We start from the raw sequence: 26,553 nt of genomic DNA on the forward strand, positions 1-26,553 counted from the left end.
GAAGGCACTTATTGTTGGGACAATGATGGTTTTGGTGGAATATTACCTTGGCATATTAAGCGGTATTGCATAGGTTGTATATCTACGAAAAAATGAGGAAAAAATTTCTACTAGTGTACCATAAACATCTGTAAACAATCAACCCTAAATTCTTCATTGGAATGACACACGGTTTCCATTTCCTGTCGTAAATAAGTTATTAATTTGAAAAAATGGCATATACAAACCTTTCTTTAAAAATATATCGTTCTTTTGAAATATTTTTAAACCTTATTAATACAATCTGTGAGGGCTATTCAATAAATTTTTCATTGTTGACTTCCACTATATGCTTGGCAACCATTGTAAACAGTTACTCTTGGCATTAGTTTTGTTATGATTAACAGACTGCTATCATCTACATTTTTTAAAAGTGTTTTTCAACTGAAAGACGAAGGTATATTTGATTAATTCTCATTAACAGCAATTGGTTAACTCTCATTTATGAATTGTGTATTCTTAAAGTGGAATAAATTTTCCGATCATCTCCTAAGGTGTGAAATTAAATGCATTTTTCATATATATTTATTTCATATATATTTTCCCCCCTGCCACACACCTTTTTGGTGGCTTGCAGGGTATTGATGTAGATGTATATGTTGTGGGGTATTGTAGAATACATGTTTGGAATAGTGATTTTAATATTTTGACTTTTTTGGAAAATTTTGTGTCTGATAAGAAAATATTACTGGAAAAATTCTTTAGCCAATGGCACACAATAATTAGTATTAGATTTCTTGCTCATTGATATAGCAGCTACTCGTGGTAAAGTGGACTTCATTTTCTATAAAATTTTGTTTACAGCTAGTATTTTTTCATTTTCATAGTTAATACCCATTTCTCAAAGCCGCATGCCCGTCTAAAAATTTGTTTTCTGTTCATAAACAGTATTCTAATAATAACAAAAAATAACTCACAAAAATTGTATCACTCTCGTTCATTTCAGTGGCGGTGATTCAGAAAGCATTTCTAATGTTATGAAAGCTATCAACCTCGACTGTCTGTCAAGTTTCTTGTTCCTTAATAATAGTTTTTAGATAATTATTTTCAGGTGTTAAACAGACTTGATGTATCTATAAACAGTATCCAGGTGTTGAAATATTCAGAAATATCAATGAAAAAATATGCCAAATTGTTTTTTCACTTGGATTTATTGTCTGTGTAACCAATGACTGCAGACATGCCATTTTACTTTTGATATTATTTCATTGAATTCTGAGAATGTTTAGTATTAAACTCCAAAAAACTGTGATTATTTTATTATTTGAAAAATGAAGAAATGCACTAATGAGTCTGTACTTAGCCCAATATTACTTCCTTCTTTCAGCCCTGATGGTCGAAAAATTCGATCTCCCCATGCTCTCCGTGCCTTCTTTGCCAAGCGGGGTGTTGACAATATAAATTTAGATCGGTTTGACTTTGCCCCGAGTAAGGCAGTATTTCCTCGGGATGGTGGTAGGCCTGCCCTTGCCCTCTCCCCCCAGGAGATACATGCTGCTCTAGAAGAAAAGACCCCTTCAAAACCTTCTAGTCCAGGGCCACCGATGAGACTTTCTGCTGGGGGTCCCAAGGTTTTGCTTCCTAAGGTTCACTCTGGAGTTCATCCAGTAGCCAAAAGACTGAAGACGCTAATGCCCCGTGCCAGGAGTTCGACTGGAGAAGGCTCTGGAGAAATACCACTTCAGCCAGATAGTAGCTTTCCTGCTGACGTGACTGAAGCTGGTGGTGAGTGGTTCAATTCCATTTTTCTACTCTTTTTATGTTTTGCACTGTTTTATAAGGCTACATACTATTCCTGAAATTATTGTCCGCTAATTTAAATTATTTTTTGGATTGGATAAATTAAAGGATTTTTTGTGCATATAATTTGAGTTTTATATGAGCCACTTGAATTTAAAAGGTAATTTCATGCTATATATAGTCAATCAAATTTTGATTTATTTTCCCAAACATTTTGGCAGATCGATTTTGTTTTCATTATTCTATTACCTGGTAATTTCTACTGAGCAAGTCTCAATACATTTTTGACAGTGTTAAAGGGGTAGTATTCCTCAAAGTCATTTGTTATCTACCTCATAAAGGTGTTTTCGACAGTCTTTAGGGACTTTAATGCTTTGTGTTAACTTGTTTGCCCTATGTCATTTCATTCTTCAGTTATTCATATGCTCAACCTTCTTTTATGGCATTCAAAAAGCTCTTCCTTGCTTACCTAATGTAGCCCTCATCTAGGCCTTTCACATCCCACCACAGTAAACCCTTGCTAATCCTGACTATTTGAGGTCGGAGGTTGTCCTGTTTAGATGAACTCTGGGTTGCTTTTTACACATGAGTTCATTAGCTTCACATTGACGTATGAAAAGTAACTTAATGTGATATATAGCCAATCAAATTTTGATTGTTCCCTAGCTTTCGTTGTACTATGCGGCGTATTCGAAAAATGTGGGCTGTTTGTCACAAAAAAAGACATTCATCAGAAAAAGTTTTCATTGGCAGTTTTAGTTTCCTACAAACCTAAGTACAACAAAATATTCAACTTTCACTTTTCTACATAATTGCGGTTTAATTCTGAGCACTTCTTGTGATGCTGCACCAGCTTCTTCAATCCCTCAGAATAGTAGTTTGCCACTTTGCGATCGCACCAGTTGACAATGGCAAACTTGAGTTCTTTGTTGTCTTCGAACCAATGCCCACCAAGCCACTGTTTCAAGTGCAAGAAGAGGAAATAGTCTCTTAGGTGCAAGGCGTGAACTCTAAGGTGCATGATCCAAAAGTTCCCAACCAAAATCTTGAATCTCCTCATTCTGGCAGCAGTGGGAGATGCATGTTGTCATGGAGGAGGAGGATTATTCTTCATTGCAGTTTTCCATTCTGTTGATTTTTGTTGCCTATCTCAGATGGTCAAGCATTTTAGCAAACACATTAGCTATGATTGCTGTCCCACATTCAATGAAATCAACCGAAAGAATGCACGCTTCTTCCCAGAAATTGATAGCATCATTTTCCGACCGAAGGAAGATAATTGCTTGAATTTTTTGGTTTTGGTGATGTTGAATGACACCTCTGCATTGACTTATTTGTTTATGGCATTGGTTTAGGATATATCCATGTCTCATTGTCCATAACAATGTGGGAAAACAAGTAATCTCCATCTTGTTGGTAGTATTCCAAATATGCTCATCCACTCGACATTCTTGCTTTTTGTGTTGTACGATAAGCATTTTCGGAACCGGCCTTGCGCACAATTTGTGATATTGGAGCTTTTCCTTAACAATCGTGCAAGTAGTGGTGTGTCCAACAAGAGGAAATTTATCAGCCAAAACTGTCAATTGTTGATCAGATTGCAGTTCTTGCTCTACTGGAATGATTTCATGCATGCCGCTCTGCTATACATTGTGCCATTTTTTAATTATTGAAACTATTTTCTAACCTTTCCATCACTCATTACTGTACAACCATATACTATTGTACCAACTCCCGATGGGGGCAGCTGATGATACTTTGGCACATGAAAATCAAATCACAGCATTTACCTCATAACTGGCAGGAGCAACAATTTTCATGGACATTGTATTGAAATTCACTGTAAGGCAAATAAATACTGAATCATAACAATAAATTCATTGTCTTTGAAAATAATCAATAGATGGGACTGCATGTGTGCAACTTTGTTTTGACCCGCCAAATTTTTAACCTTAGAAATCGACCCTTAATTTTCTATTATGCTTCATACATCATTTCAAGCATGTGAAGACGACATACTACATCTAAAGCTATTCATTAGCAAATTCTTATTTGTTGGAAAACCTTTGTTATTTGGTCATTAAACTTCACCTTGTGTGACGTTTAAAAAGCTACACGTTTTCTTTCATGGCTATCCTTCTTTGATTTGGTCTGTCAAAAGTTAATTTTCCCTCTCTCTCTCCCTCCCTCCCCTCATTTCCTACCACATCCACTCCCCTCGTTCCAGAACATTAAATGTATACAAGATGGCACACAACTTTATTTTATCGAGTAGAAAAGTGTTGCGATCAGTTATTCATTCAAAAGTTACTTTAGTTTTAATGCCAACAGATCCCCCAATCCTTAAATATCAATAGAGATTCACAAAATCATGTTTTTCAAGTACATTTATAGTATCAGCAAAATTTGCAAAGTTTAGATTAACATAAGAATTACGTTTTGTGTAGCAAATGATTAGTCATAATTTTAAAAGTCCTGCTAGAAAGTTGATTGAAATATTACAATTCTTTTCAACTGTATATGTAGAAACTTGCAAGTTAAGATTTTCTTACAGTTCCTTAGTATTGTCTTTTGTGACCCCATAATAAGCCACCCTCAGTACTCAGCTGCACCCTGTCCGAATTAGTGGGTGTTTACTGTGTATAATGTTGTTAATAGAAATATTATTTGAATGCTAAAAGTTCAGAATTATTTTTATAGAAGGAATAATATAACTTAAACCAAACTAATATCCACCCTTTGTCAGGTATACTCTGCTCACACTTCACGGGGGACTTAGGAATTGTGGATCATTCAGGTCCAGCAGAGATGTCTTATCTCTCACTCTTCGCTTCACTCAACATTGTTTTTTTCTATTTATTTATTATTTTGTGTGAGAAAGCAAAATATATTGGTAGGAGATGTGGCTTTTTTCTAACAAATATCTGCAATCACACATTCTTAATTTGTCGTTTTCCAATTGTCTTGCTGTTTCGAATAAATCTCAATGCTTTCCTCTGAACCTCACTTATATACTCAGCCTTTACCTTAATTGCGAGGGTAAGGTGAAAAGTTCTCGGCTTGACAATGAAAGACTGGAATTTTCAGTTCAAAAATGATTTTATTTTACTACTTAATCTCCCTCAACTACAACACACTAGGTCCAGCATTCCTCGAACAGACACACTTACCGCTGCGGCTGCTTACCGACTCAACGTAAACAAATGCAACACCTCTCGTTTTAGTCATCAGATGTGTGGCTAGATGGTGCTCTCAATTCGATCTGTTGAATGGTTTGCGCAGAATAAATTCAGTCCGGTGTTTTTTTGATCACACCTTGTAAATATAAATTTTTGCTGATTGGAACGCCATCTCTGTGTCAGGCCGAGAACTTTTCAACTTATCCTCATAGATATTCATTTATGCTTAAAGTTTATTCATCTACTGGTCTCCGCTAGCAAAAACAGTTGAAAAGAGCCGATGATATAATCTCTAGTATGGTAACCTTAATGCATTTACAAACCGTGATGATCCCACAGTCGAACTGAAATAGCAAAATCATGCAAGAATCACGAAAAGCATTCTCACATAAAAATGATGATTGGGCAGGCCGAGGGAGTGGAAAATGTGTGCACTTGATAGTAAAATAGCAGTTCAGTTTAATTATTTCCATGTTTGCACAACTGTTCAATCATTCATGATGGAGAGTGACCACTGTCTGTGTAACATAAGGGCCCCAAATTTAACCAATTATCATGTAAATCATTGGTTATTGCTCATTGTGATTGTGCTATTTCTATTCATATTGTTACGTTTTTCATATGCTGTTCTTGTTATATTAGGATCTCAATGCAGAAGAAAACTTTTATTTTTACTAAATTATTATTTTTATTTCTATGCAATGTATAGCCACTTGGAAGGAGACTAACTGTAAAATGGACAGCACATATGTTTGCCCAAAAGAGGGGTGCGGGAAGAATTTCCGCAAGGAGAATCTATTGCAGGTAGGTGATAATTAACTTAATTTGTTATTTTTCAGACACTGTGAAATGTGTGTCCAGAACTTATTGATGACTAAATCTGTATTAATTGTAGTTTTTATTATTTATATTGATTCAAACTCCAGTAACTTATTACAAATTTGATTCATGCCTTAGATGAGAATTTATTTTTTTGACATCTGTTGACTCTAGCATAATAATTTTACTACTTTTATATTTGTGTTTTCACTTGCATAAATAAATGAATGATCATTTGCTTGTGATCACTCGTAAGTTTTATGACTTGTATGCCTAATAGAAATGACCTTGTCTAAAATTGCTCGGTTAAAGTGTCAGTGGTCACAGGGTGCATGCCTATCCCAAGTTTTTGTTCATTATGTACGAGTATATATTTAATGTGAAATTGATTGAATTAAGTTACTATTGTGGAATTCTTAGGTGCATAACTGAATTGTGAAACAATTATGGAAATCATATCATTCTAAGTTTTCTATTTATATGATAAAATTTACATGTAAAGTACAGATTTCTAGTTCTTTAACATTTTGGGATGTTCTTTCATAAGTTCATCCACATTTAAAACTGTCTTTGATTTGTTTTATAATTTTCATCAATCAACTTGCCCATGCTAGCCTAATATTTTGCTAAGATTATTTAGGTAGTTAAAGTTTAGGTAGTACACTTTCAGGTTCAAATTAGACTTTCTCCTGACATTTATTCTGGGGTTATACCTCCGTTAACCACTTTCATCTGTTCTCTATCTATGGTTTGTGAAATATGTCATTTAATAGATGTCAGACCTGTGTTCCAAGTAACCCACATTCCTAATTTGAAATTCTTATATGTGCTGTTAATTAGTTTTAAATGGTATAATTCAAAACGCAATAGTTCATTTGATACACTTACAAAGGGACTTTGGCAGTGTTCCAAGTAACCCACATTCCTAATTTGAAATTCTTATATGTGCTGTTAATTAGTTTTAAATGGTATAATTCAAAACGCAATAGTTCATTTGATACACTTACAAAGGGACTTTGGCAGTCTTGATCTGAGTAGCTGTTTAAAAGTTGAATTATCAAACAAAACAAATTATGCTTTTGAATACCGTCTGTGACATTCAGTAGGTATATTATCAACTGTGGTGGCAACTTAATGTTGTCCGGAAATGTGTATTATAATTGAAATTACTTAAAATCTTTTGCCATGACATTTTGTGAATTTCTGATTGATGAGCTGATGACTTACTTCCCAACAGCAAGTAATAAATTAATTTAATGCATTATAAAGATCAATTGATTTGATAAACTAATATGAATCAAGCATTATATGGAAAATAAGAGCAGGAACCTAGAGATACTCGAAACTGGGAAAAATATGTCGAAATAATGAGTTATCTCGGAGGACCTGTGATTGATTCTTAGTTAAGAAAAATAAATTTGAAGCATTCTCTGCATTGATTTCTTTGACTAATCTTGATGGTAAAAGAATGCATACACTTAGGGGTCGTTTATAGTTGTTTTTTTGCTGTTTATGTCTCGTACTATATTTTTATTTTATTACAAATGTATATTACCCTTTTAGATGCATATCAAACATTACCATCCAGAGTATTGCAAGTTGGTTGGCTCAGCGCCTAATGTTGCCGACCTTGCCTCAGCGAGGATGGATGGTGGGGAGTCAGTGTTTGACTTTCGCCCAGCTCGTGTTTCCCGCACACCTCCAGTAGAGCCAAGTGGTAGGGGTGGGGGGCGTGGTAGAGGTCGGTGGCTGGGAATCAAGCGTGGTGGCAACACATCTCGCCCTGTCGAGTCCAGTGCTACTTCACCTTCTAAATCAAAGAGCATAACGGACTCACCAGGAGTTAATGAAGCAGATAATAGGTGGGAAGTGCCTACATCCAATCCCACAATCAAGACACTGATGCCTGTTAGACCATCAGAATCTCAGGGTATGTATCAGAGTGAAAATTGTACGCATTATTAATCCTTGATGATACTATTATGTAATGGCTGCGCCAGTGCAGTAATATTGTTAAGAATTTCGTTTAGGCCCATTTCTCAAAGCTACAAGTCAGTGTACCAGTACAGTGGACGCTTGGTATAATAAGAGCTCACAGTCCTTACAAAATTGTTCACTACATCAAGCTCTCATTATTACCAATTGTGATTCAATAGGCTCGCTAGCTAATTCCTGTAATTTCAAAAAAAATGCCCACAATGATGGTGATAATATCCTTCAGGATATTATAGTCATCATTGTGTGCATTTTCTACCATATTTATCAAGATATCAATGGGTAATCTGTCAATGTTAATTTATCATACTTTTTTTATGGCTTTAGAGGATATTCATAGTGTGCATTGCCATATTGTAGTAACATGTATCATATTTCCCAGTCCATAAGACACTTTTTCAATCCAAAATGTGCCCTAAATTCAACTTGCATCTTATAGGCTGAGGTTATATGGGTGTAACTTCGACCTAAAGTATGCAAGCAGATTCGCTGTGAAAATACTATTGAGTATTTTTTTCCCCTCATCTGGTATAGAAAATGAGTGCTTTTATTGCAAATTTTGATTATGCCACTGTTTTCAGACAGTTGTAAGAAATAGAGTTTTAATGTTTCTGAAAGGCACTTCCTAAAAAAATTCCAAAATAATTCTAAAATATATACTATATAATGATTGTAGTTTTTCTCACATGTGGTTTTAATCTCACATCTTAGTTTTGTTGCAAAACTTATTCGTGTTGGGCTAATGAGAATATCACCCCTTTGGTATCACCAGGGATTGTATCTCTCCTGATAAATTCAGAGTCTACACTCAACAGAGGCGCTCCACCTTGAGTAGAATAAGAGTGTCATAACGGCAGAAAATCTATGCATACAATATAAATGTTGATAAACCATCAACACAGTAATCAACTCAAAGGTCAATTTAGTAGGTGATGGTAAGGTTCACCCCAGAATAATATCAGAAACTAAATGTGCCACAAAAAGTAAAATGATAATGACCTCATGGGATCTAAAAGAGAAAAAAATTGTCATACAGTACTGCATTGAAAATTAAAGACTTCAATTACACTTCAAAATACGGAAACAGAGCTGAAAGATGTTTTGGCCCACTTCCAATGGGTGAAAACCAAATTTGAATAATTAATCATTTTTCTGGTGTGTTTGTAAATTATGAATACCAGTGCTAAATGAAGGAAAATAATTCATTTGTTAATCAAACTGCCGCATATTGCACAGTTGTGACACATTTGTTTATGATATATGGCCAGCTCTCTCCATGTGCTTTTGTAACTTCCAAAACACCTAATTAATATTAGTTCTTTTGGCAGGAAGATGTTGCAACAAATTTGGCATCAAAAAAGTGTGGCGCAAAAAGAAAATGCACAACTTTGAACATTGTAGGCAAGGATCTTGAGAATTTAGAAGCTAGGGTCTCTGTCTCTAGTGTGATTTATGTGTTCAGTATAGCTGAACAGACTGTCTAATCTGAAAAGGAAGGATAAAATCTGGGTATTTGCTCTCAAGTTAAATCCAACATGGAATAGCTTGTGTCAAATCCCCACTTCATCCAGATTTCACCTGATCTGTTCAGCCGCTCCCCACGTGTAGTCCGGATTAGCAGGGGTTTTACTGTATGAGGAATAGAAGGGTGCTTTTGTATTGTCGAATGTTAGGTTGTGTTTTTGTTGGTATAGACAAAGAAATGTACCATTACATGTTCTGTATCCACCTAAAACTTATCTTAAATGGTAAAATGTCAATAATAATGACAACTTTCAAAATACATTCAAGGCGAAGTGTGTGGCCCGGATGGCACTCCTCCTGAGGTGGAAGCAGCGATGCAAGATGGTGTTCAACTTGTCCAAGAGGTGGTTTCAGACACGCCTGTCATCCAGTCACCTCTGTCAAGGAGGAGGCTGATGGGAGTAGGGAGAAGAAAGAGGAGGCTCACCTTCTTACCTACCCACATGGCCAAGCGGAGGAAATTTGGTAAGATTCTTTTTGTTTATTGTGTACTAGGAATTGCTTTTAGGGATCCGCATAACATTAAATATGAATTATAATTGTTGTGAATGGAAACAAAAATGTGTGAAATTGAGCATCCATAATTCATGGGATGAAAGCTATAACAACATGGGGTATGAGTGTTGTCATTGTCATTTTTATTGTAGGGCAAGTGTTTTGTGAATCTAAACTTAATCACTTGAATTAATGAGAAACCATCTGAGAGAATAATATGCTAACCTGTACAGACTCCCCTGTTTCTAAGTTTTACTTAGGAAGGGTATTGTCATTATTGACAACTCCTCTTAGTTGAACATTGCTTCCTGAACAAATTATCTCTATAAATTCTTCCCACATTGAATATTTTCACAATGTATTTCCTTTAATGATTTCAATCTTAGAGCTTTGGGAGTGATGATTCATTTGTTGACATTTGCGTCACCTAGTGTACGAGGATGAGTTGATGAGAAGGTACTGTGAAAGTTGTTTCTATCGCTGTCTGTCTCTCTTGGAACCCTTAAGTATGTGAATATCGTTTCAAAACGAAAGCACAACCATACACATTGATTTGAAATTATAGGTAATGGCTTCTTAGACCAGAATAAGATTAGGATAGGATGAGATTCGAAGGTAAAAAGTTTATAATTTAACAAATTTCTGTTTGAGTTCTGCCCAATTCTGTTCAAGTTTTGTATTTAAGTCTGTAGCAATGAGGTGAATTATATTTTACTTAGGGCTCTGATTACTTCAAAAAGTTATCAACATGGATTAACACTTCTCCTGGGCACCAAGAATCTTACCTCATCCACCATCCAAAGATAACGTTCGCTACTTGCTTTTGTGCAAATCATTGGTATCTTCTATGCTATTTCTTACTTTTGATGTTGCCAATTCACAGGTTTGTTTTGTGTTGCTGCCCAAAAAGGCTATTTATTGATCACTGCATGAAATTAGCACAAACACCATTTGTCCCTATCATCATTGTGGTCTGCTGTCTTACGTTGTTTTTACTTGTTACTTTTTCCCCTCTGATATGTGTGCTTTGCTTCTGCTTTTATAGTTTCTTTTGAAAGTATTAACATTAGATTTTTTGGGAGCCAGTAGTCATTACACATGAAAAAGATCTATTTCAGGAGTTAATGGGTGTTGAAGTTTTCATGGTTTTGCTCTGTTATTGAATATTCCAGTTTTTGAATGTTTCATAACCATTTACATAAGAAGTGAATGTACTTTTTACTAAATTTTTCTGATTAGTTGATCAGTTTTTAGTTTGGCTAAATTCAATGGTATTAGCTTGAAAAAAGAAATTATAAACATTATGCTTAAAATGTTATTTCATTCTTTTTTCACTTAACATACTGTACAGGGTGTGGTGCTTAAATCCAGATAAGCATGCGTTTCCTTGAATGAGATTTCCTCACCGGGTTAGCAAAACCTTCCCCAGACTTCTGCGAATTATTATACTTAGCCACAATATCGTAAACAGTTGATCTGGGGTACCAGAAGAATCAAACTATTTCGAAATATAATGCCCAGCGCGTACACTTTCGACAATACCAGCTCTTTGATTGTACTCAGCATTTGTATGTAACATCTTGGCCATTTTGAGGTGACCACTGTTTACTAGATGCCTATAGCTTTCAAGAACGCCAATTGTGACCTCCAATGGAACTACGATCTGGCGGGAAATTCAAATTGAAATTTGTCCAGATTTAAGTGCTGCACCCTGTATAAATTATTGAAACTTAGTTGAGAGTGAATTGATAATAATGCATTCAGAAAAAAATGAGTCAATGCAATATAAGGGAAGACTCAATTCTGTAGGTATCTTAACTGAAGAGACTTCATCCCCTATCTACTCTTGCTTATCTGTTATGTATGTCATCCTAGGATGAGTGGTGCAAATGCCCCTTTTTTATTGTGTACTATAGATAGTCATTTTTATAATGCAGTGCATAGTCCTCAGAGACAATTGCGTTTTTCTAGGTTTCAAATTTAAGCAGATTTGAAATATTTTCAGTTCAAATTTAAATGTGTTGTGTTGGCTTCTATTTGAACTAATGTCGTAAATGGAGGGTTTGGCATGTAAAAATGGTCATCATTTAAATAATATTATTCCCAAGAGGGGAAGGTGACTTGGGCTTACTTTGAGGGGGGGAAGAGTCTATATTCATGCGAATACAGAAATATTAAATAGACCATGATTGCTAGCTATGGTTTCGATGCTGATTGCTCTGTGCTGGATGCAGGCTCAATGTCAAAGCAAGCAGTAAGCTGATTGGGAGCCTTCATAATACAAGTGGCTGTAGACCGGAAGGACTGGCATATTTTGTCAAAGAATTTTCTTAAATAGACAAAGATGTACCGAGCGAAAGCATGATTGAAGTTGAATAAGAGGTAGCAGTTCATGGCATAATTCATTATTGTGTAAAGTAGGATAGGTGTTCAGGGTGGCCAATTCCTCATTTCAAACGTGACTTTCCATAGAAGTAAACAAATGTGAAAAACTTAAAACTGGAACATTTGATAGTGTGGTAAAACTTGGAAAACTACAACTGTGATTACTGTAAATGGTCTAGATATGTTAAGGAAGGCTATAGGAAAGGTATCATCAATGCTATGTACAATTTGTGTTTTTATTGCAGAAATGGCCGATTGATTTTTTGTGCCTTGTCATCAAATACACTATTATTTCCTTCTCAAACAACCTATTTTATGTCCTGAATAAAGTTCCATTTTTTTGAGAAAAAGGTTTGCTCTCCTGGATGGTATTGTAATTTCATCTTTCAGAATAGACTGATAGATCATTTGTCGTTGATTCGATGTATCTTTCATGAAGCTACATGCAAAACTTTGTGTGTTCATATAAATTCCCGCACATGCTTTGAAATGTTTTACGTTAAGATTAATTGTATGCTGAGAGAAATGGTTGAAATTCGTTTTAATTTTAAACACCCCTTGGAATTCTTCATTGTGTATTCTCACTCATTAACATTCCCACTTGTCTATTTCCTTTTAATCTTTGGGTATTTACAATCTTCTCCAATAATTCCTTTGCCCTAAGTCCTCTCATAATGAAGATATTGAAATTCTTGAATTCTGAATCATTTAAACCTTAACTTTCCTAGAGGTGAAAGAAGCATTTAAAATGATAAGTGATTAGGTTTTTTAACTTGCCATCACAGTCATAATGGGCATATTTAAAAGCAAATGAACACTTTTTTTGCTTGTGTCCAAGGATTGCTGTAGTTTTATGCAAGAATGTTATGCATTTTATTGTGATCCCATAGGTATCATCAGTATGAAATGAATGAACCTAAAAACTAATGAATTTGTAAAAAGAAAAGGAATACAGAAATGTTATTCATGTTTTCTTTGGCAGAATTTAATTGTATGGTATAAATTGGAGAAAATGATTCGGTGTAACAGAAAGTTTGTGATAAGTTTGTTGGTACAAAACACAGCAGCTTGCTGGATTTCTCATGGGCAGTCCACCATTTAGAGGTACTCTCTCCGATTTCATAGTATGCTCTCTTAAAATGTTTTCACAATCCTGTGAATTTCTTAAACACTTGTCCTTGAAGAAGGTACCTTTTCCATCACTCTTTTTCTTCTTTAATTCCTCAGTTTAAATCTTGATCCATTTTGTCCCAATTGTTTTATTTTCTTCCTCTGTGCTCTTAATTTATCCAATCCTTTTACCATTTTATGCAGCCTTTAACCGTGAATCCTTCATCCTAATAATCCACAAGTTACTTGAGCTAATTTGCTGCTAAAGTCAAATCCAAAGACTTCAAGCTACTTAAATTATTTTGTGGCAATTCAATCTGTTCACAGCATTATATCATTAAATTCCATTAATTGGTCCATCGGGATACAAATGTAGTTGATTTTGTGTACTAGTTATCCATGGAGATGGGAAGGAGCCAGCGGAAAATGAAAAATTACTGATTATTGGATGTTTGCATAAGTTGTAGGCTTAATATCAGTGGCATATTTGATGTCTCCTACGTTGCCTTAGTGAATTGTTCGTATTTGACATTTTCTTCAATTTACTTGATTCAGCTATATATTTCATTCACCCTTTAAAAAATATTGACAAAATTGAAAATCATTGCCAATCGATTATTTGCTATTCTTGTGATCTCATAATTATGCAGACAAATCAGCAGTGAAGGTTTGTTAACATGTACGAGAGCGATTCGAAAAGTAAGGTCTCCTATTTTTTTAAATGAGAAATCAAATTTATTCTCAACTTTGTGTAGGCTGAGAATTTAGCTATTTTTCTACATAGTCACCTTGACAATCAATCAATTTTTGCATCCTTGTAACCAGCTTTTTAAAACTAGCGTCATACCTTTCTCCCACAGCCTTTATCACGAAGCCAACTGACAACTGCTTCTTGCACTTCCTTGTCTGACTTGAGTTTCTGTCCTCCAAGGTGTTTTTTGAGAGCGGGAAACAAGTGGTATTCGCTGGGGGCATCGCCGGGCTGTAAGGAGGTGGTCGATGATATCACAGCCAAATTCATTGAGTAGGGTTGTAGTTTGATGTGACACATGTGGACGTGCATTGTCATGATGCAAACACACTCCGTTGGTGAGACACCTTGTTGTAACAGAGGACCTCTGACAAAATATTCAGCACAAAGAAGTAGCCACTCTCTTCATTAAGGCCTTCCTTTATCTCATGAAGGGTAATTCTCCGGTTGTTGCCCAACATCTCATCAATTGGAGCCACCATCGATTCCGGCAAACTCGGCCACCCCGACCGCTGCTCATCATGGATGTTATCCCGGCCATCAAAAAACTCCCTGCACCACTTCCGCACGTTTTTGATGTCCATGATACCATACACTTCCACTAAATGGTGATGAATTTATATCAGAGAAGCAGTTGTCAGTTGGCTTAGCGATGCGGCGGGAGAAAGGTACTGAAAATAATTTTGAACATTGAACCAACTGAGAAAAATGAGATGCGTGATGCCATTGCAGTAATGAGATTATTAATCAAGAGGAATATAGAATACAACCAGGAGGTATTTGCCTGTTTTGTAGATTTCAAAAAAGCGTTTGATATCTCAGACTGCTCAGGTGCGATTGGGGAACGGGGAGTCCGGAATGGGCAATTTTAGGAAGAGGTTAAGGCAGGGTTGCCCATTATCACTGTTGCTGTTCAACCTGTATGTAGAGGAAATGATTAAGGAGGCATGGAAAGAACTGGAGGTAGGAATGAAAGTGGGCAGGGAATTCATAAAATCAGTTAGGTTCGCTGATGACCAAGCTGTAGTTTGTCAGTCAGCAAAGGGGTTGCAAGCATTGCTGAGTGAATTGGAAATTCAGTGCGACAGGTATGGGATGAAAATCAATATTAATAAAACAAAGGTTATGCGATTTTCTAGAAAGAAAAAGGCTAAGCTTAACATTAAAATAGGTGGGCAAAAACTAGAGCGGGTAGAACAGTTACGTACAGTACGTATCTCGGAAGTGTTTGGGATCAACACGGTCAAAGTAGTGGGGACGTAAGGAGTAGAATGGCACCAGGCAAAGAGGCTTTCACAAGGAGGAGGGAGTTGATGAGAGGGACTGTGAGTGAGGATATTAAGAAAAGACTCAAAAAAACTTTGATATGGAGCGTAGCTATGTACGGCGCGGAAACGTGGTCATTGAAGCAGGAGGATAGACATAGATTGGAGGCTTTTGAAATGTGGGTTTGGAGAAGAATGGAAAAGGTGAAATGGGCAGAGAAGAAAACAAATGAGGAAGTACTTGGTATGGTGGTGGAAGAGAGGGGTTTGTTGGGAGAAATCCTATGGAGGCCGGAAAAGTGGATGAAGGGTGTATTGACCAGCAATGGAATGTTGAAGACTGTAATAGAGGGGAGAATGTTAGGCAAACAAGGAAAGGGAAGGAACAGGATAGGGATGTTGGACAGGATGAAGGGAGGAAGAGAGTACTCGGAGATGAAGAGGGACCTGATGTAGATTAGGATACTGGATTTTGTATTTTGTTAGGAATCACAAAATATTTATTTAGTAGCTGTGTCCATCTAAAAACCTACCTTAACCAGCAGATTACCTAATACTAATAATAATTAGTACAGTTTGACATGCACTGCTCTGACTACTTTGTCATCCACCAACTACACTTCCTTCTACAGAGTGAAGTGTCTTGATGCTGGCTGTAGCACCATATTTTATAAAAAGAATACTTACAGAAACACCAGAATCATTTTTCACTCTTTTTTGTATGTTTTTCTCAGTTGGTTCAATGTTCAAAATTATTTTGCTAAATGTTGTGGGGAAAATTCACATCGCTAGTGGTGTGTAATTTCCAAGGGCCGTCTGGAAAGTAGTGCCCATTTTGGAATGAAAAATAGCTAATACTTATTTTCTTAAAAAAACATTCTTTGTTGACTAAAAACCTTTTAAAACTAGTTATCTACAATTCACCATGCAAACTTATACATTTATCATAATGTGAGAGGGGTTAGTGTATTCCAGCTTCATATTCCTTTTGCTGCCAGTCCTTTGAGAAAAGTAGTTATCCCTTCTTTCTGTTCTTAATCACTTAGGAAATTTTTTCATGCCGAAAAGTCCTTTTGTTTTATAGAGTGACAAAAATCTGAGTGAATGTGTCGACCATTCTATATGAGTTGTCAACTGAACTCAGCAGTTTGTCTGTAATGACACACAGATGCCCCAAATGCTCATCATCATGGACATTCTCCCTCTGCAAGTTGAAGTTTCAACATCAAAGCTGAACAGACTGTTAATCAGTAACATTGTCTCCATAAACCTCCTTAAATTGATGGTGATACCACATAGTTGCGTATTTCTTGCTTTGAGAAATCTAATGAGAGCCCTAACCTCATAAGTGGTGACGTTTTAAATTTTCTTAAACAAATAAACACAAGAAACAATGACGGATATAAAACACACTCACAGTGAGTGAGCAAACATCTGAAGGCATTTCAGATTGAGTGGTGGCTACTCACATTCCAAGTGCTCCATATGTCGCAAACAGGTACTACTCTCTGGATGGCCCTCGTACAATATGCCATTGAGCTAGGAGATTTTTTTATCTATGTCTTGGAGTCATGGCAACACTCTTCGACCATGGCTGTTCCTGTATTACAAATTTCCAGATTATGGATGATCAAATGTTGTTTAAAACAATAATGGCCATGAGAAAGTCATCTATGTACAATGGTGTGTGGGTAATAACCATGAAATATTTTGTGAAAGCTCTTTCAGCATATGCATGATCTATTTCAGAATTGAGCAAACATTTCCTTCAAGAAATTACTATGTTGATTTTTTTTGTGGAAAAATTCTTTTAAATTTAGGCTTAACTCTCAATATCTTTTTCATCCACCTAATTGTCTTGTTATATTTTCTCAGCTTCCTCTTGCCCTCCTATTTTTTCCATGTTGTTTATTTCTTGTTTCCCACCGGGCCCAAATCTCAGTTAAATTTTATGTGCAATCATATTCTATTAACACTAATGAATGCCTTTTGAAGCATACAATTCTGTTCTTAATGATAATGTACTATGACAAAAAAAAGGTTCTTATCGGCTTCAACTTATTAAATTACTTTGTAGTTTAAGTGAGTGAACATGAGACAACAATTCTACAAGTTTTATTCAAAAATACATGATGATGTTTCAGTCCAGAGCATCATCATCCTGTGTTTGCAAAAAATACTAAATTTTTTATTCTCTTACTCCTTAAATGACACACTTGCTTGGAGCATACATGTTTGAAAAATGGTGGTTATCATAGCATATCCTGTATGTACCGTGAGAAATACTGCAACAAATCTCCCTCAGTTGGCCAGATCATTGTTGTGTGTAAGGAATTGGCTTTCTTGATGAAGGCATTTGGCATTTCATTTCATTTTTGTTAATCAGAATAAACTTGCTTGAGTGTGTACATATTTTGTAGCCTCAATGCCTCATATACCAAATTGTATGTAAATTGAGGTAAACTACAAAGTTTGTAGAAATCATTTTGAAAATATTTTTCTTTGATTTGACTTCTCATGCTCATGTTAAACAAGTAAAATTCATAATAGATTCTCATAATTCAGATTTTTTTCTTTAAATCTCTTGCTTTAATTACTTGATTTTATTTCAATCCCTGTAAAAACTAAAGCAAAATATCGCTAAGAAATGCTTTCATGATACAAGTATATGATACTCTGATTATGATGACCAAAACTAACTACAGAGGTAGTTCTCAATGGTTTAATGCTTAGTAAAATTTGATTTAAATTTGAAACATGTTTTTAACATAAGTGATCACCAATGTATATGCTTCAGTTTATTGGATGAATTTTTCAGTGTCAACATGGTCATTATTTCTGAGTAATGTGTGATTATTTGCTTTCATATGTTTTCAAAATATCCTACATGTATAATGTAATGGGTCATGGTAGTTCAGTGGGTGGTTTTGATTTTGGGTGATGTCTCTCGGCACCCTTGCCTTCACCCAAGCTGTGTGATTTTTTTGGGTGCCAGATGTTTCTGGGAAACCACAAAGATGGCACAGGGGAAGGAACTAGCACACCTACCCTGATGTGTGAATTCCACACACACCTTATATTACGTACTATTAAGTGATTTCCACCCTTAAATATCAAACTGAACTTTTGGTTGATTATTGTGATGTGGTTTATAATATGCTATTTGGTTATTAGCTTTTAGCCTAGTTATATTATATCAGACGTGAATACGAATCAGCTAGCTTTTTTTGTGAGACAGCTATGAAATCAAGTCTGAGCCAAGGAGACTCGAAGACATCGGTTGAAGGCGAAGAAAATGAAGGAGCATTTGAGGTGGTCAGTTCCCAAAAAGGTTCTGTGAATACAAAGCGACTCCCTGTTTCAGTTGCTGATGGAAAAGTTCCAGTTGTTCAGTTACAAAAGCTTAAAGTGACCACTGATAGTCAAGGTATGTTGATACAAAACAATACTATTTAGTACCTAAATACTTATGAAATAAATGCTTTCTAGGTATTAAAACTTATTGTGTAGATATAGTAACTATATTTTCTACTTTTTTTTAAACTTATTATTGTAGTTATTGGCAGAAACCATGGTTATATGATAAAGGTGAAGAAAGAGAAGGTTGATTCCCACTTTGTTCTTAAATATTGGTGGATACTTAGCTGTAGAACTGTGACCTTAGTTTGTTGAATACTGCGAATGCAGGTGAAAGCAAGGAAGTCCTGTTTAGCTGGTCACAGGGGTCATATTTTCACATATACATTCTTATTGTCATTGGTAATTATAGATTGAAATGGTTATTACGAGAGCTCAAAAACTTGTTTTTTAGGTTCTTTTGATAGAACAGACTATAAGCTTGTTTATTATAGCAGAAATGTTAGAGTGTGATTAACATGATTTTGAAAGCATGTTAACAAACTGAAAGATTGTTTATATTGCATGGAGTAAACTTTACTAAGTCTGAGAAGGAAACCCTTAGGATACTAATCTCAGCACTGCCATTGGTAGATTTCTCATAATTGGTGGTATGTGATTTGTATTATAGTTTTATACAATTTAGCCCGATCAAAGAGAGTAATCTGTCATGGATAATAAAACGTATGATGTGGAGGCAAATGGAAAATATCAAATTATGGAGCTTGATGAAAGTTTGAACTATAATACGAGGGTCATCCGGAAAGTAGTACCCGTTCGTGAAATAAAGACACAAAAATAAATATTAACAAACATAAAAAATTTTATTTGAAAGAGGATACTTTAAACTACTTCTCAACATAATCTTCAAGCAAATTAAGGCATTTGTCATAACGTGTGACAAGTTTCTGTATTCCTGCTGCATAGTCCTTCGCCGCCAGCTCATTGAGATACGCGAGGGACCCATCTTGCACAAATTTTTGCATAATGCAGATGGTGTTTAACAATTTCATGAACAATTGTTCGAGAAACATTGGGAAAATGCTCACAGATGTCATCAATTGTGACGCGCCGATCGTTCCTCACGAATTCGTCAACTGAGCTCACCAGTTGGTCTGTAATGACAGACGGTCTCCCCGAACGCTCATCGTCGTGTGTGTTCCCCCTCCCCATGTTGAAGTTGCGACACCACCGCCGAACAGACGACTCGTCCATTACATTGTCTCCATACACCTCCTTTAATTGGCGATGAATATCACATGGGCGAACGTTTCTTGCATTGAGGAATTTAATCACTGCCCTCACTTCACAACTGGCGGCGTTCTCAATTTTTTTAAACATTGTAAACAATCACAGAAACAACACAGGCAATGCTAGCGTCACGCAACTTGGCTCAGAGAAGGCAGACAAGCCACTGAAGCTATCTGACCTCGTCCAGCGGCTACTCGCGTCGTCAGCACTTCATGCGGCACGAACGGGTACTACTTTCCGGATGACCCTCGTATAATAAACATTTCTCCATTCAAGCTTTAAGAATTAGATTTTTAATGAATTGTAGATTTAATTTGTTTATCCACTGTATTTGTTCCACTTTCTGTTGATAAATAGGTTTTGCATTGCATCATGCAAGTAATTCAGCATGTGCTCATGGTCCTGAATTTTGTGCACATTTTCAATGGGCACTTGCTGCATATTCTCTCCAAGGGGTATATTTAGGCTTGCAGGCTGATCTAATTAATTGGCTTTTTTGTCCCAAAATATTTTACTGCACAGATATATAATTCTTATAATTTTATTTTAAATTCTTTATAAAACTCATATCAAATGGCTATGAACTTCAGAATATGAATTTATTTATTTTTAAATATTATTTGCTTCTCAACAAGCCATCTATCTATTTTTATGGATTTTGTAATGCCTCATTTAAAGAATCTTTTTTACGGTTTAAGTGCTTTAAAAAATGTTTTGAAGTGCATTAGTGATTAGCTTTAAAAAAATGCATTTGAAGCAGTCGACTCCACTTCAGATGGAGGATGAAGCTGATAATGATTTTTGAAGTGAAACTAATACAACCAGGTACAACTAATGCAACAGCTTAGCAATTTCTGACTAAAGAATAAAATTTACAGATTTCAGAAGTAGAAGATTTATGAATTTTTATTAGAGTAAAAATAAATCAGGCAATGAATGCCTTGAAATTTTGATTAACTTCACCTGACCTTACATTACATGTACCTTAGGCACATAATATTGGGATAAATTGTATAAGTTATGCATCAGATTTTTCTGGTAATCTGTACATTTGGGCTAACCTCAAAGTTATGCCTTCAAATCTTGTATGGGTATGAGTTGTGCGCTGTGGTTCTCTTGTATGTTGTGCTTATAACGTAAGAGGGCCAAAATCATTGGACACATAAAACTAATTTTGTTGTTGCTCTAGTAAAAATTCAGGCCATCTCACAAATTAGAAAGAAAATTATGTTTCTGATTAAAATTTCCCACAGACAAAAGTTTTCCATTAAATATACCCTGAATCAAAATGGGTTTTTTTGAAGGGAAAATCTTTACAGTTTCTTCCTAGTCTTTGTAATGAATCAGTTTATAATATCTCCATGAAACTTCTCTCTCTCTCTCTCTGAAGACATGTTATGAACTGCAAGTATAAACGAATTTTGATTGGTGAATTATGTTCCGATTATTCGTAAAAATAACATCCAAATTACCATAGGAAAATGATGATTCCGGAGAAAAATGAGGTAACCTTTAGATAAAAATTCATTGCAAATGAAATGTTTTAAATGAGACAATCCCACTGTCATTTACTCAATTTCGCGAGGACTATAAGAGAAACAGAATAACAGCATTTATGATATTTCTTGAAACATTTGTGACTCCTTTTTATAAATTTGAAAATAAAGATGTGAATTGAAGTTTCGTAGTATTAAGCAAATAATAATGGTTTAGTGAAAGTATTCAATCTTATTTGAAAATATTAACTTGTGGGTATTACAAACAGAGAGATTGCAGCTTCATAAATTATTTCACGGATCACAATAATAATTTCACAGATAATCAAGTAAAGCTGGAAGTTCAGTATTAGCTAATGTAAATAGTCTCTGTTGCTCTATAAACATGTTCCTCTCATTATATTTCAATGCTTCAATTTTGTTGAGAGTTATTTCTTCAGTCCAAACTTTTTATCAAGATAAAAGTTGAAGGTGAAACTAGTGCGGTAAAAGTGAGGGTTTGAAAATTTTTTGTAATGGTTACTGCCTTATTACTAGTATTTGATGTGTGCATAAGCCTTCATGTCTAATTTCAGATGATCATTCTTTTAAGAATTTCAGTGGTGACATTAAATTATGTTATGTTTTTGCAATGGTTATTAAATTAGTAGACTTTTTTGTGCCTTCATTAATATTTGTTTAACTTAATCATTTCTCAAATTTTTGGACTTAGTATTGATAAGTCATGAATCAAGCGATCCAGTGAAAGTAAAAAATGTTAATGGTATTTTTGAATGTCTCTTTATTGGGTAAATCATTGGTTTATAAGAAGTTAAATTGGCACTGCGTTTCCATCAATTATAAGAATGGTAATAAATTTTTTGAATGAAAATTGGGAATATAAATAAGCTTTGTCACATATGTAGGTGAAATGAACCAGTACAGTGTACTTGAGATACTATGGCATTCTGAATCTTAAATGGGAACCTTAGTTAGTGGCAATTTTATTAATTATTCTGGGGTTGCTACAGCCATGAATATTATGAACACATCTAAAAGTATAGGAATTATAATTGAATGCCTTTGAACCTCTGTGATTTTGTGAATAAATTTCCTGACCCTACATCAATAATATGTTAATTGTTGCAATTCTAGTTCAGGGGTGATGAACCTGTAGCTTTAAATGGGCAGTTTTGTACAGAATGTGACATATTGCATCACTACAGTTGTTTTCAATTATGGAATTCAATCCTACAATTTTCTAAAATTATATTTTCCTATATAATAAAAAGATTCAGAGAAAATGTTTGTTAGCCAAAGACCTTTAGTCCTCACCATCTGTAGAACTTGTCTTTTTTTGATAGAAGGGACTTTATATTGAAATGAAAGTTGATGCAATAGGCTTAAACCCAGCCCATAAAATGAAAATGTGTAGTGAATAGATAATGGTGGTAATTTTTGTTGGAAATATTTTCTTTATGAAGCTTCTCTTTAAGTTTGCTTTACTTTTCCTATATTGGTAAAAATGATTAATAGATGAAACGTACTGGGCATAAGATCTTAGTTAAGGTAAATTTGGTTTTGCGATGAAAGAGTTTCACTCCTGTGTGCTAGTTGGTTGAATAATTTAGCAATCTTATAATAACATGCCATGATACAATGAGATGCTATAAATTCTGTTGTGCCACTGCCCTGCCTTTACCCAAAAACTTGTTATCTACTAATGTCTGTATTCAAGAAGCATAATAATAGAAAATAGGATCCAGTTGTAACTGATAAATCCAAACCATATGGGGGAAAAAAGATGAAAATCAATGAGACCTGTGGAAGTATTTTTCTTGGGCATATGTTTTATGGTTCAATATTTCCCATAAGTAATGCAAGAATTCACTGGTTCAGCTAGAGCTATGGTAGCCTGTCTGTTGATGTGCAATCAGCATTGCATTTATTATTGTAACTCATTCACTAGTTCCACTTTCTCTTAGAATTTCCCTTTTAGACTAATATTAAAAGGCATTCGACTGCTTTTACGTGCATGTTACTTTGGAAGTTGTTTGTACGATGCAGGTGGCAATAGAGACCAGCCACAAAGTGTCCTCCCCTGCCTATAGGTGCCGCCTAATTTTTCTTGTCAACTTGCCATGACGGGAACATGCTATGCCACCCAGAAACACATATTTTGAGAAATAGATTGATAAATCAACGTATTATACAAAGTTAGGTGCAACCCTTCGTGGGCTCATAGATTTTCTATATAAATTTAACAAAAAACATGAGCTTGGATTAATGCTCCTCTTTTTCAGTGGTAAAACTTATAAAGTATGTCTTCAAAACTTAAATTAATCTTGGAAATTCATAATCACAAAGCTGTAGCAACCATATTATACAAGATTGAAATATTGAACCTTATTCTAAAAAGGCTTATATTATTATGCAATTATTATTACCTTTATTTTTTTGAAATGTCATAACTCATTATAATCACATGCACATAGTGATGTATCCCCTTGAATTCAAATACACAATCCTTTCCTAATAATCCTTTCATTACTTAGCACACCTGAGGCAAGTAATGTGTAACTGGTCTCCATTGCCCAAATCATTTATATATGAAGCTGTGAAAATTTGTAAGCACTTCATAAGGTCATAGTTAGCGTAAGAAATTGTCTGAATCATGTATTAAGGTTGCCTTGCAAAGACAATTGGATCTAGAGTCAATACTTAACTGCTGATAAGTCTTTTGCATTGGCCAAGTATGTGTTAGGTAGGGTGACATTATAAGTACATATGTTTTGGAAATATCTGCAAAGTTTTATGTCAAGTGTCTTTGCTTCTTGTGTACCTTGAACATATAAGCATATGGCAATAACTTCTGTGTCTTAACTTGAGGAATGTCAAGCTGCAGAAAATTTTGGGAATGGTTTTTAGCTGAAATCCACACTGAAGTTACACTGTCCCATTACTGTTATTGTGTGATGTATTTGCTTATAAATTGATATTTATGCCCTGTGGGGGCATTTTCAGTGACTGTTCTCAGTGTTACCTAAAATCGCAGCACCTTACGGGAAATTATTTTTTAAATATGTACAAGAATCTTTGGGTAGACCACATAAATGAGTTGTTCACAGTGCATGTAATTGCTATAGAAATAACTTAACCTCAGGGTATGGTGACATTTTGGTATTTCCCCGCAGTAATTTCTTGCAATAGAAAATTGTTCTCAAAACTGTAAAATTAAATTCTTAAGTTAATATTTGGTTTTGGTTCAACCACATAATCAGGTGAAAGCTTTTTTTGGGTGCAGGTACTTCTTAGTTGGCTTCTATTGCTCATGCTTCTGAAGCTCCTTTCAGTGTTGGTTAAGATTCCTCATCCTAGAGTTTACATTTAATGAATCCAGCTGACCCTGTTAGTCTAGTTATGTGCCAAGTTATTATTGATTTAGATCAGCTATTATCATCAGGTTGTTATGCCATGAATATTAAACCTACGTACTGATATCCTAAGAAAAATACTAAGAAAGAATTCTTTATGGTAATTGTCATGCAGTAGGAAGTGTTGTAAATGAAACAATGAAAAGAAAACATGTCATAAGTGCTACACTTCTATAATATTCCAGAACTCTGATTATTTTAAGCTGATAGTCAATGACTGGTTTGCCTTCATTTATTTTTGTTAAGAAATTTTGTCATTATTTACATTATAGTTCAAGTGAATTTTGTAGAGTAAGAGATTGATTTGCTTGTTTTTGGTCAACGTATTCTGATAATATGTGGTAGCTTCCTGCTACTAAACGCATGCTTGTTTTAATCTGGTCTCAAATATGATTACTATAGTTGGAAAGTTGTGTGCATAAGCCATTTTGAAAAAATTTAAATGTCTCCAAAAGTTGGGAAACTTCTATGATACCACATTCAATAAACAAGTGGATTGTTAATTAATTCAGGTTTGAAGAGAGTGGAATAATTTTAATACCTCACTAGCAAGGTGAAGGGTTGGCTATAACAATGGATACAAATATTTAAGAGTCAAAGTTACTGTGGTTTATTTTGATAGTGGCGCAATGATCATATAATAGCTGGCATTTTCTTTGTTTATTGGTCTCTAAGATTCAGGGAGAATTTTTAAGCGAGTAGTTTGGAAAGTCAGCACTTAAAATGATAACGGTTACTCAAAATGCAATTTTAAGTACTACCGTTGTAGGATGAAAATGTTTTTTGGTATTCTTTGTATACCAGGCCCATATGATTTTTATGCTGTTTGGGGTAACCTTACAAGGTCATCACCAAATGGATACCATTGTTAAGTCAATTTACTAATCCTTGCAAATGTGTGTAATTACATCTGCTCCAATCCTCAAACCTAGACACATACCCTCTCTACAAATATGTACATGTGCGTGGTTTTGTAATTATGCTGCTGATGACTCACAGTTTGGAAACAGTAATTTTTATTGTTGTGTGTGAAATTGTAAAGGTTTTCAAAACTCTGGAGATATCTGTAATGTAGAGCACCACTAAAGGCCATTCAAGATGCTTTATTTATGTTGAAAAGAGTTAATAGCTCTTGCGCTATTAATTGGTATTTTGCCTTGAAAAAGGTACATACAAATAATAATTAAGTATATAATACGTATATAAAGATGCAACTTTTCGACATCTTAATATATCAAAGCAATGATTACTTATTTTTATTGATGGTATTGTATTTTTTTCCTTACTCTCTTTTGACTTACAGTTTAATATATGCCATACACATGATATTTTGTTGCAATGCTTTCTGAATTTGACATACATTGTTTTAACTTATAACTTGCGGGTAGAGGCAAAAGGATAATCTGACATTCTGCATTACTTGAATATTAGCAACTCATATTTTTCAAATTTTTAGTATTTTAGTTGGAGTTATCAAATTAAAAACCATTTTCCTTCCTATTGTTTGTACAAATTTTAACCTGATGGCATGATATGTCAAATTACAGACTGCAGCTGTTTTTATGTATTTTTTTCATTCATTTATCCATTGTGCTGTTGTTTTGGTTTTTTTTTGCTTAATTAGCAACTTTCCAAAAAAAAATTTTTTTATTTTAAGTCAGTGCATGTGTTTTGTTAGAATTTCTGATTCCACCC

The 26,553-nt window shown here is 34.9% G+C and overlaps 1 protein-coding gene across 7 annotated transcripts in view; it reads left to right on the forward strand.

Annotated features, from left to right (window-relative positions):
* The window catches only part of LOC139700948 (PHD finger protein 20-like), a 69,615-nt gene that overhangs the window by 22,098 nt on the left and 20,964 nt on the right, over window positions 1–26,553 (forward strand). For 5 of the 7 annotated variants that reach the window (XM_071599451.1, XM_071599454.1, XM_071599455.1 and 2 more), the window contains 5 exons: window positions 1,367–1,764; window positions 5,668–5,762; window positions 7,341–7,707; window positions 9,564–9,761; window positions 18,541–18,729. In XM_071599451.1, the coding sequence (XP_071455552.1) occupies window positions 1,367–1,764; window positions 5,668–5,762; window positions 7,341–7,707; window positions 9,564–9,761; window positions 18,541–18,729 (1,247 nt within the window). The remainder of the gene's footprint in view (window positions 1–1,366; window positions 1,765–5,667; window positions 5,763–7,340; window positions 7,708–9,563; window positions 9,762–18,540; window positions 18,730–26,553) is intronic. The other 2 variants (XM_071599456.1, XM_071599457.1) reach the window with 1 other exon arrangement.

This window comes from Hetaerina americana, unplaced genomic scaffold (assembly GCF_022747635.1).
Source record: "Hetaerina americana unplaced genomic scaffold, ioHetAmer1.1.p SCAF_11, whole genome shotgun sequence".
Taxonomy (NCBI): domain Eukaryota; kingdom Metazoa; phylum Arthropoda; class Insecta; order Odonata; family Calopterygidae; genus Hetaerina; species Hetaerina americana.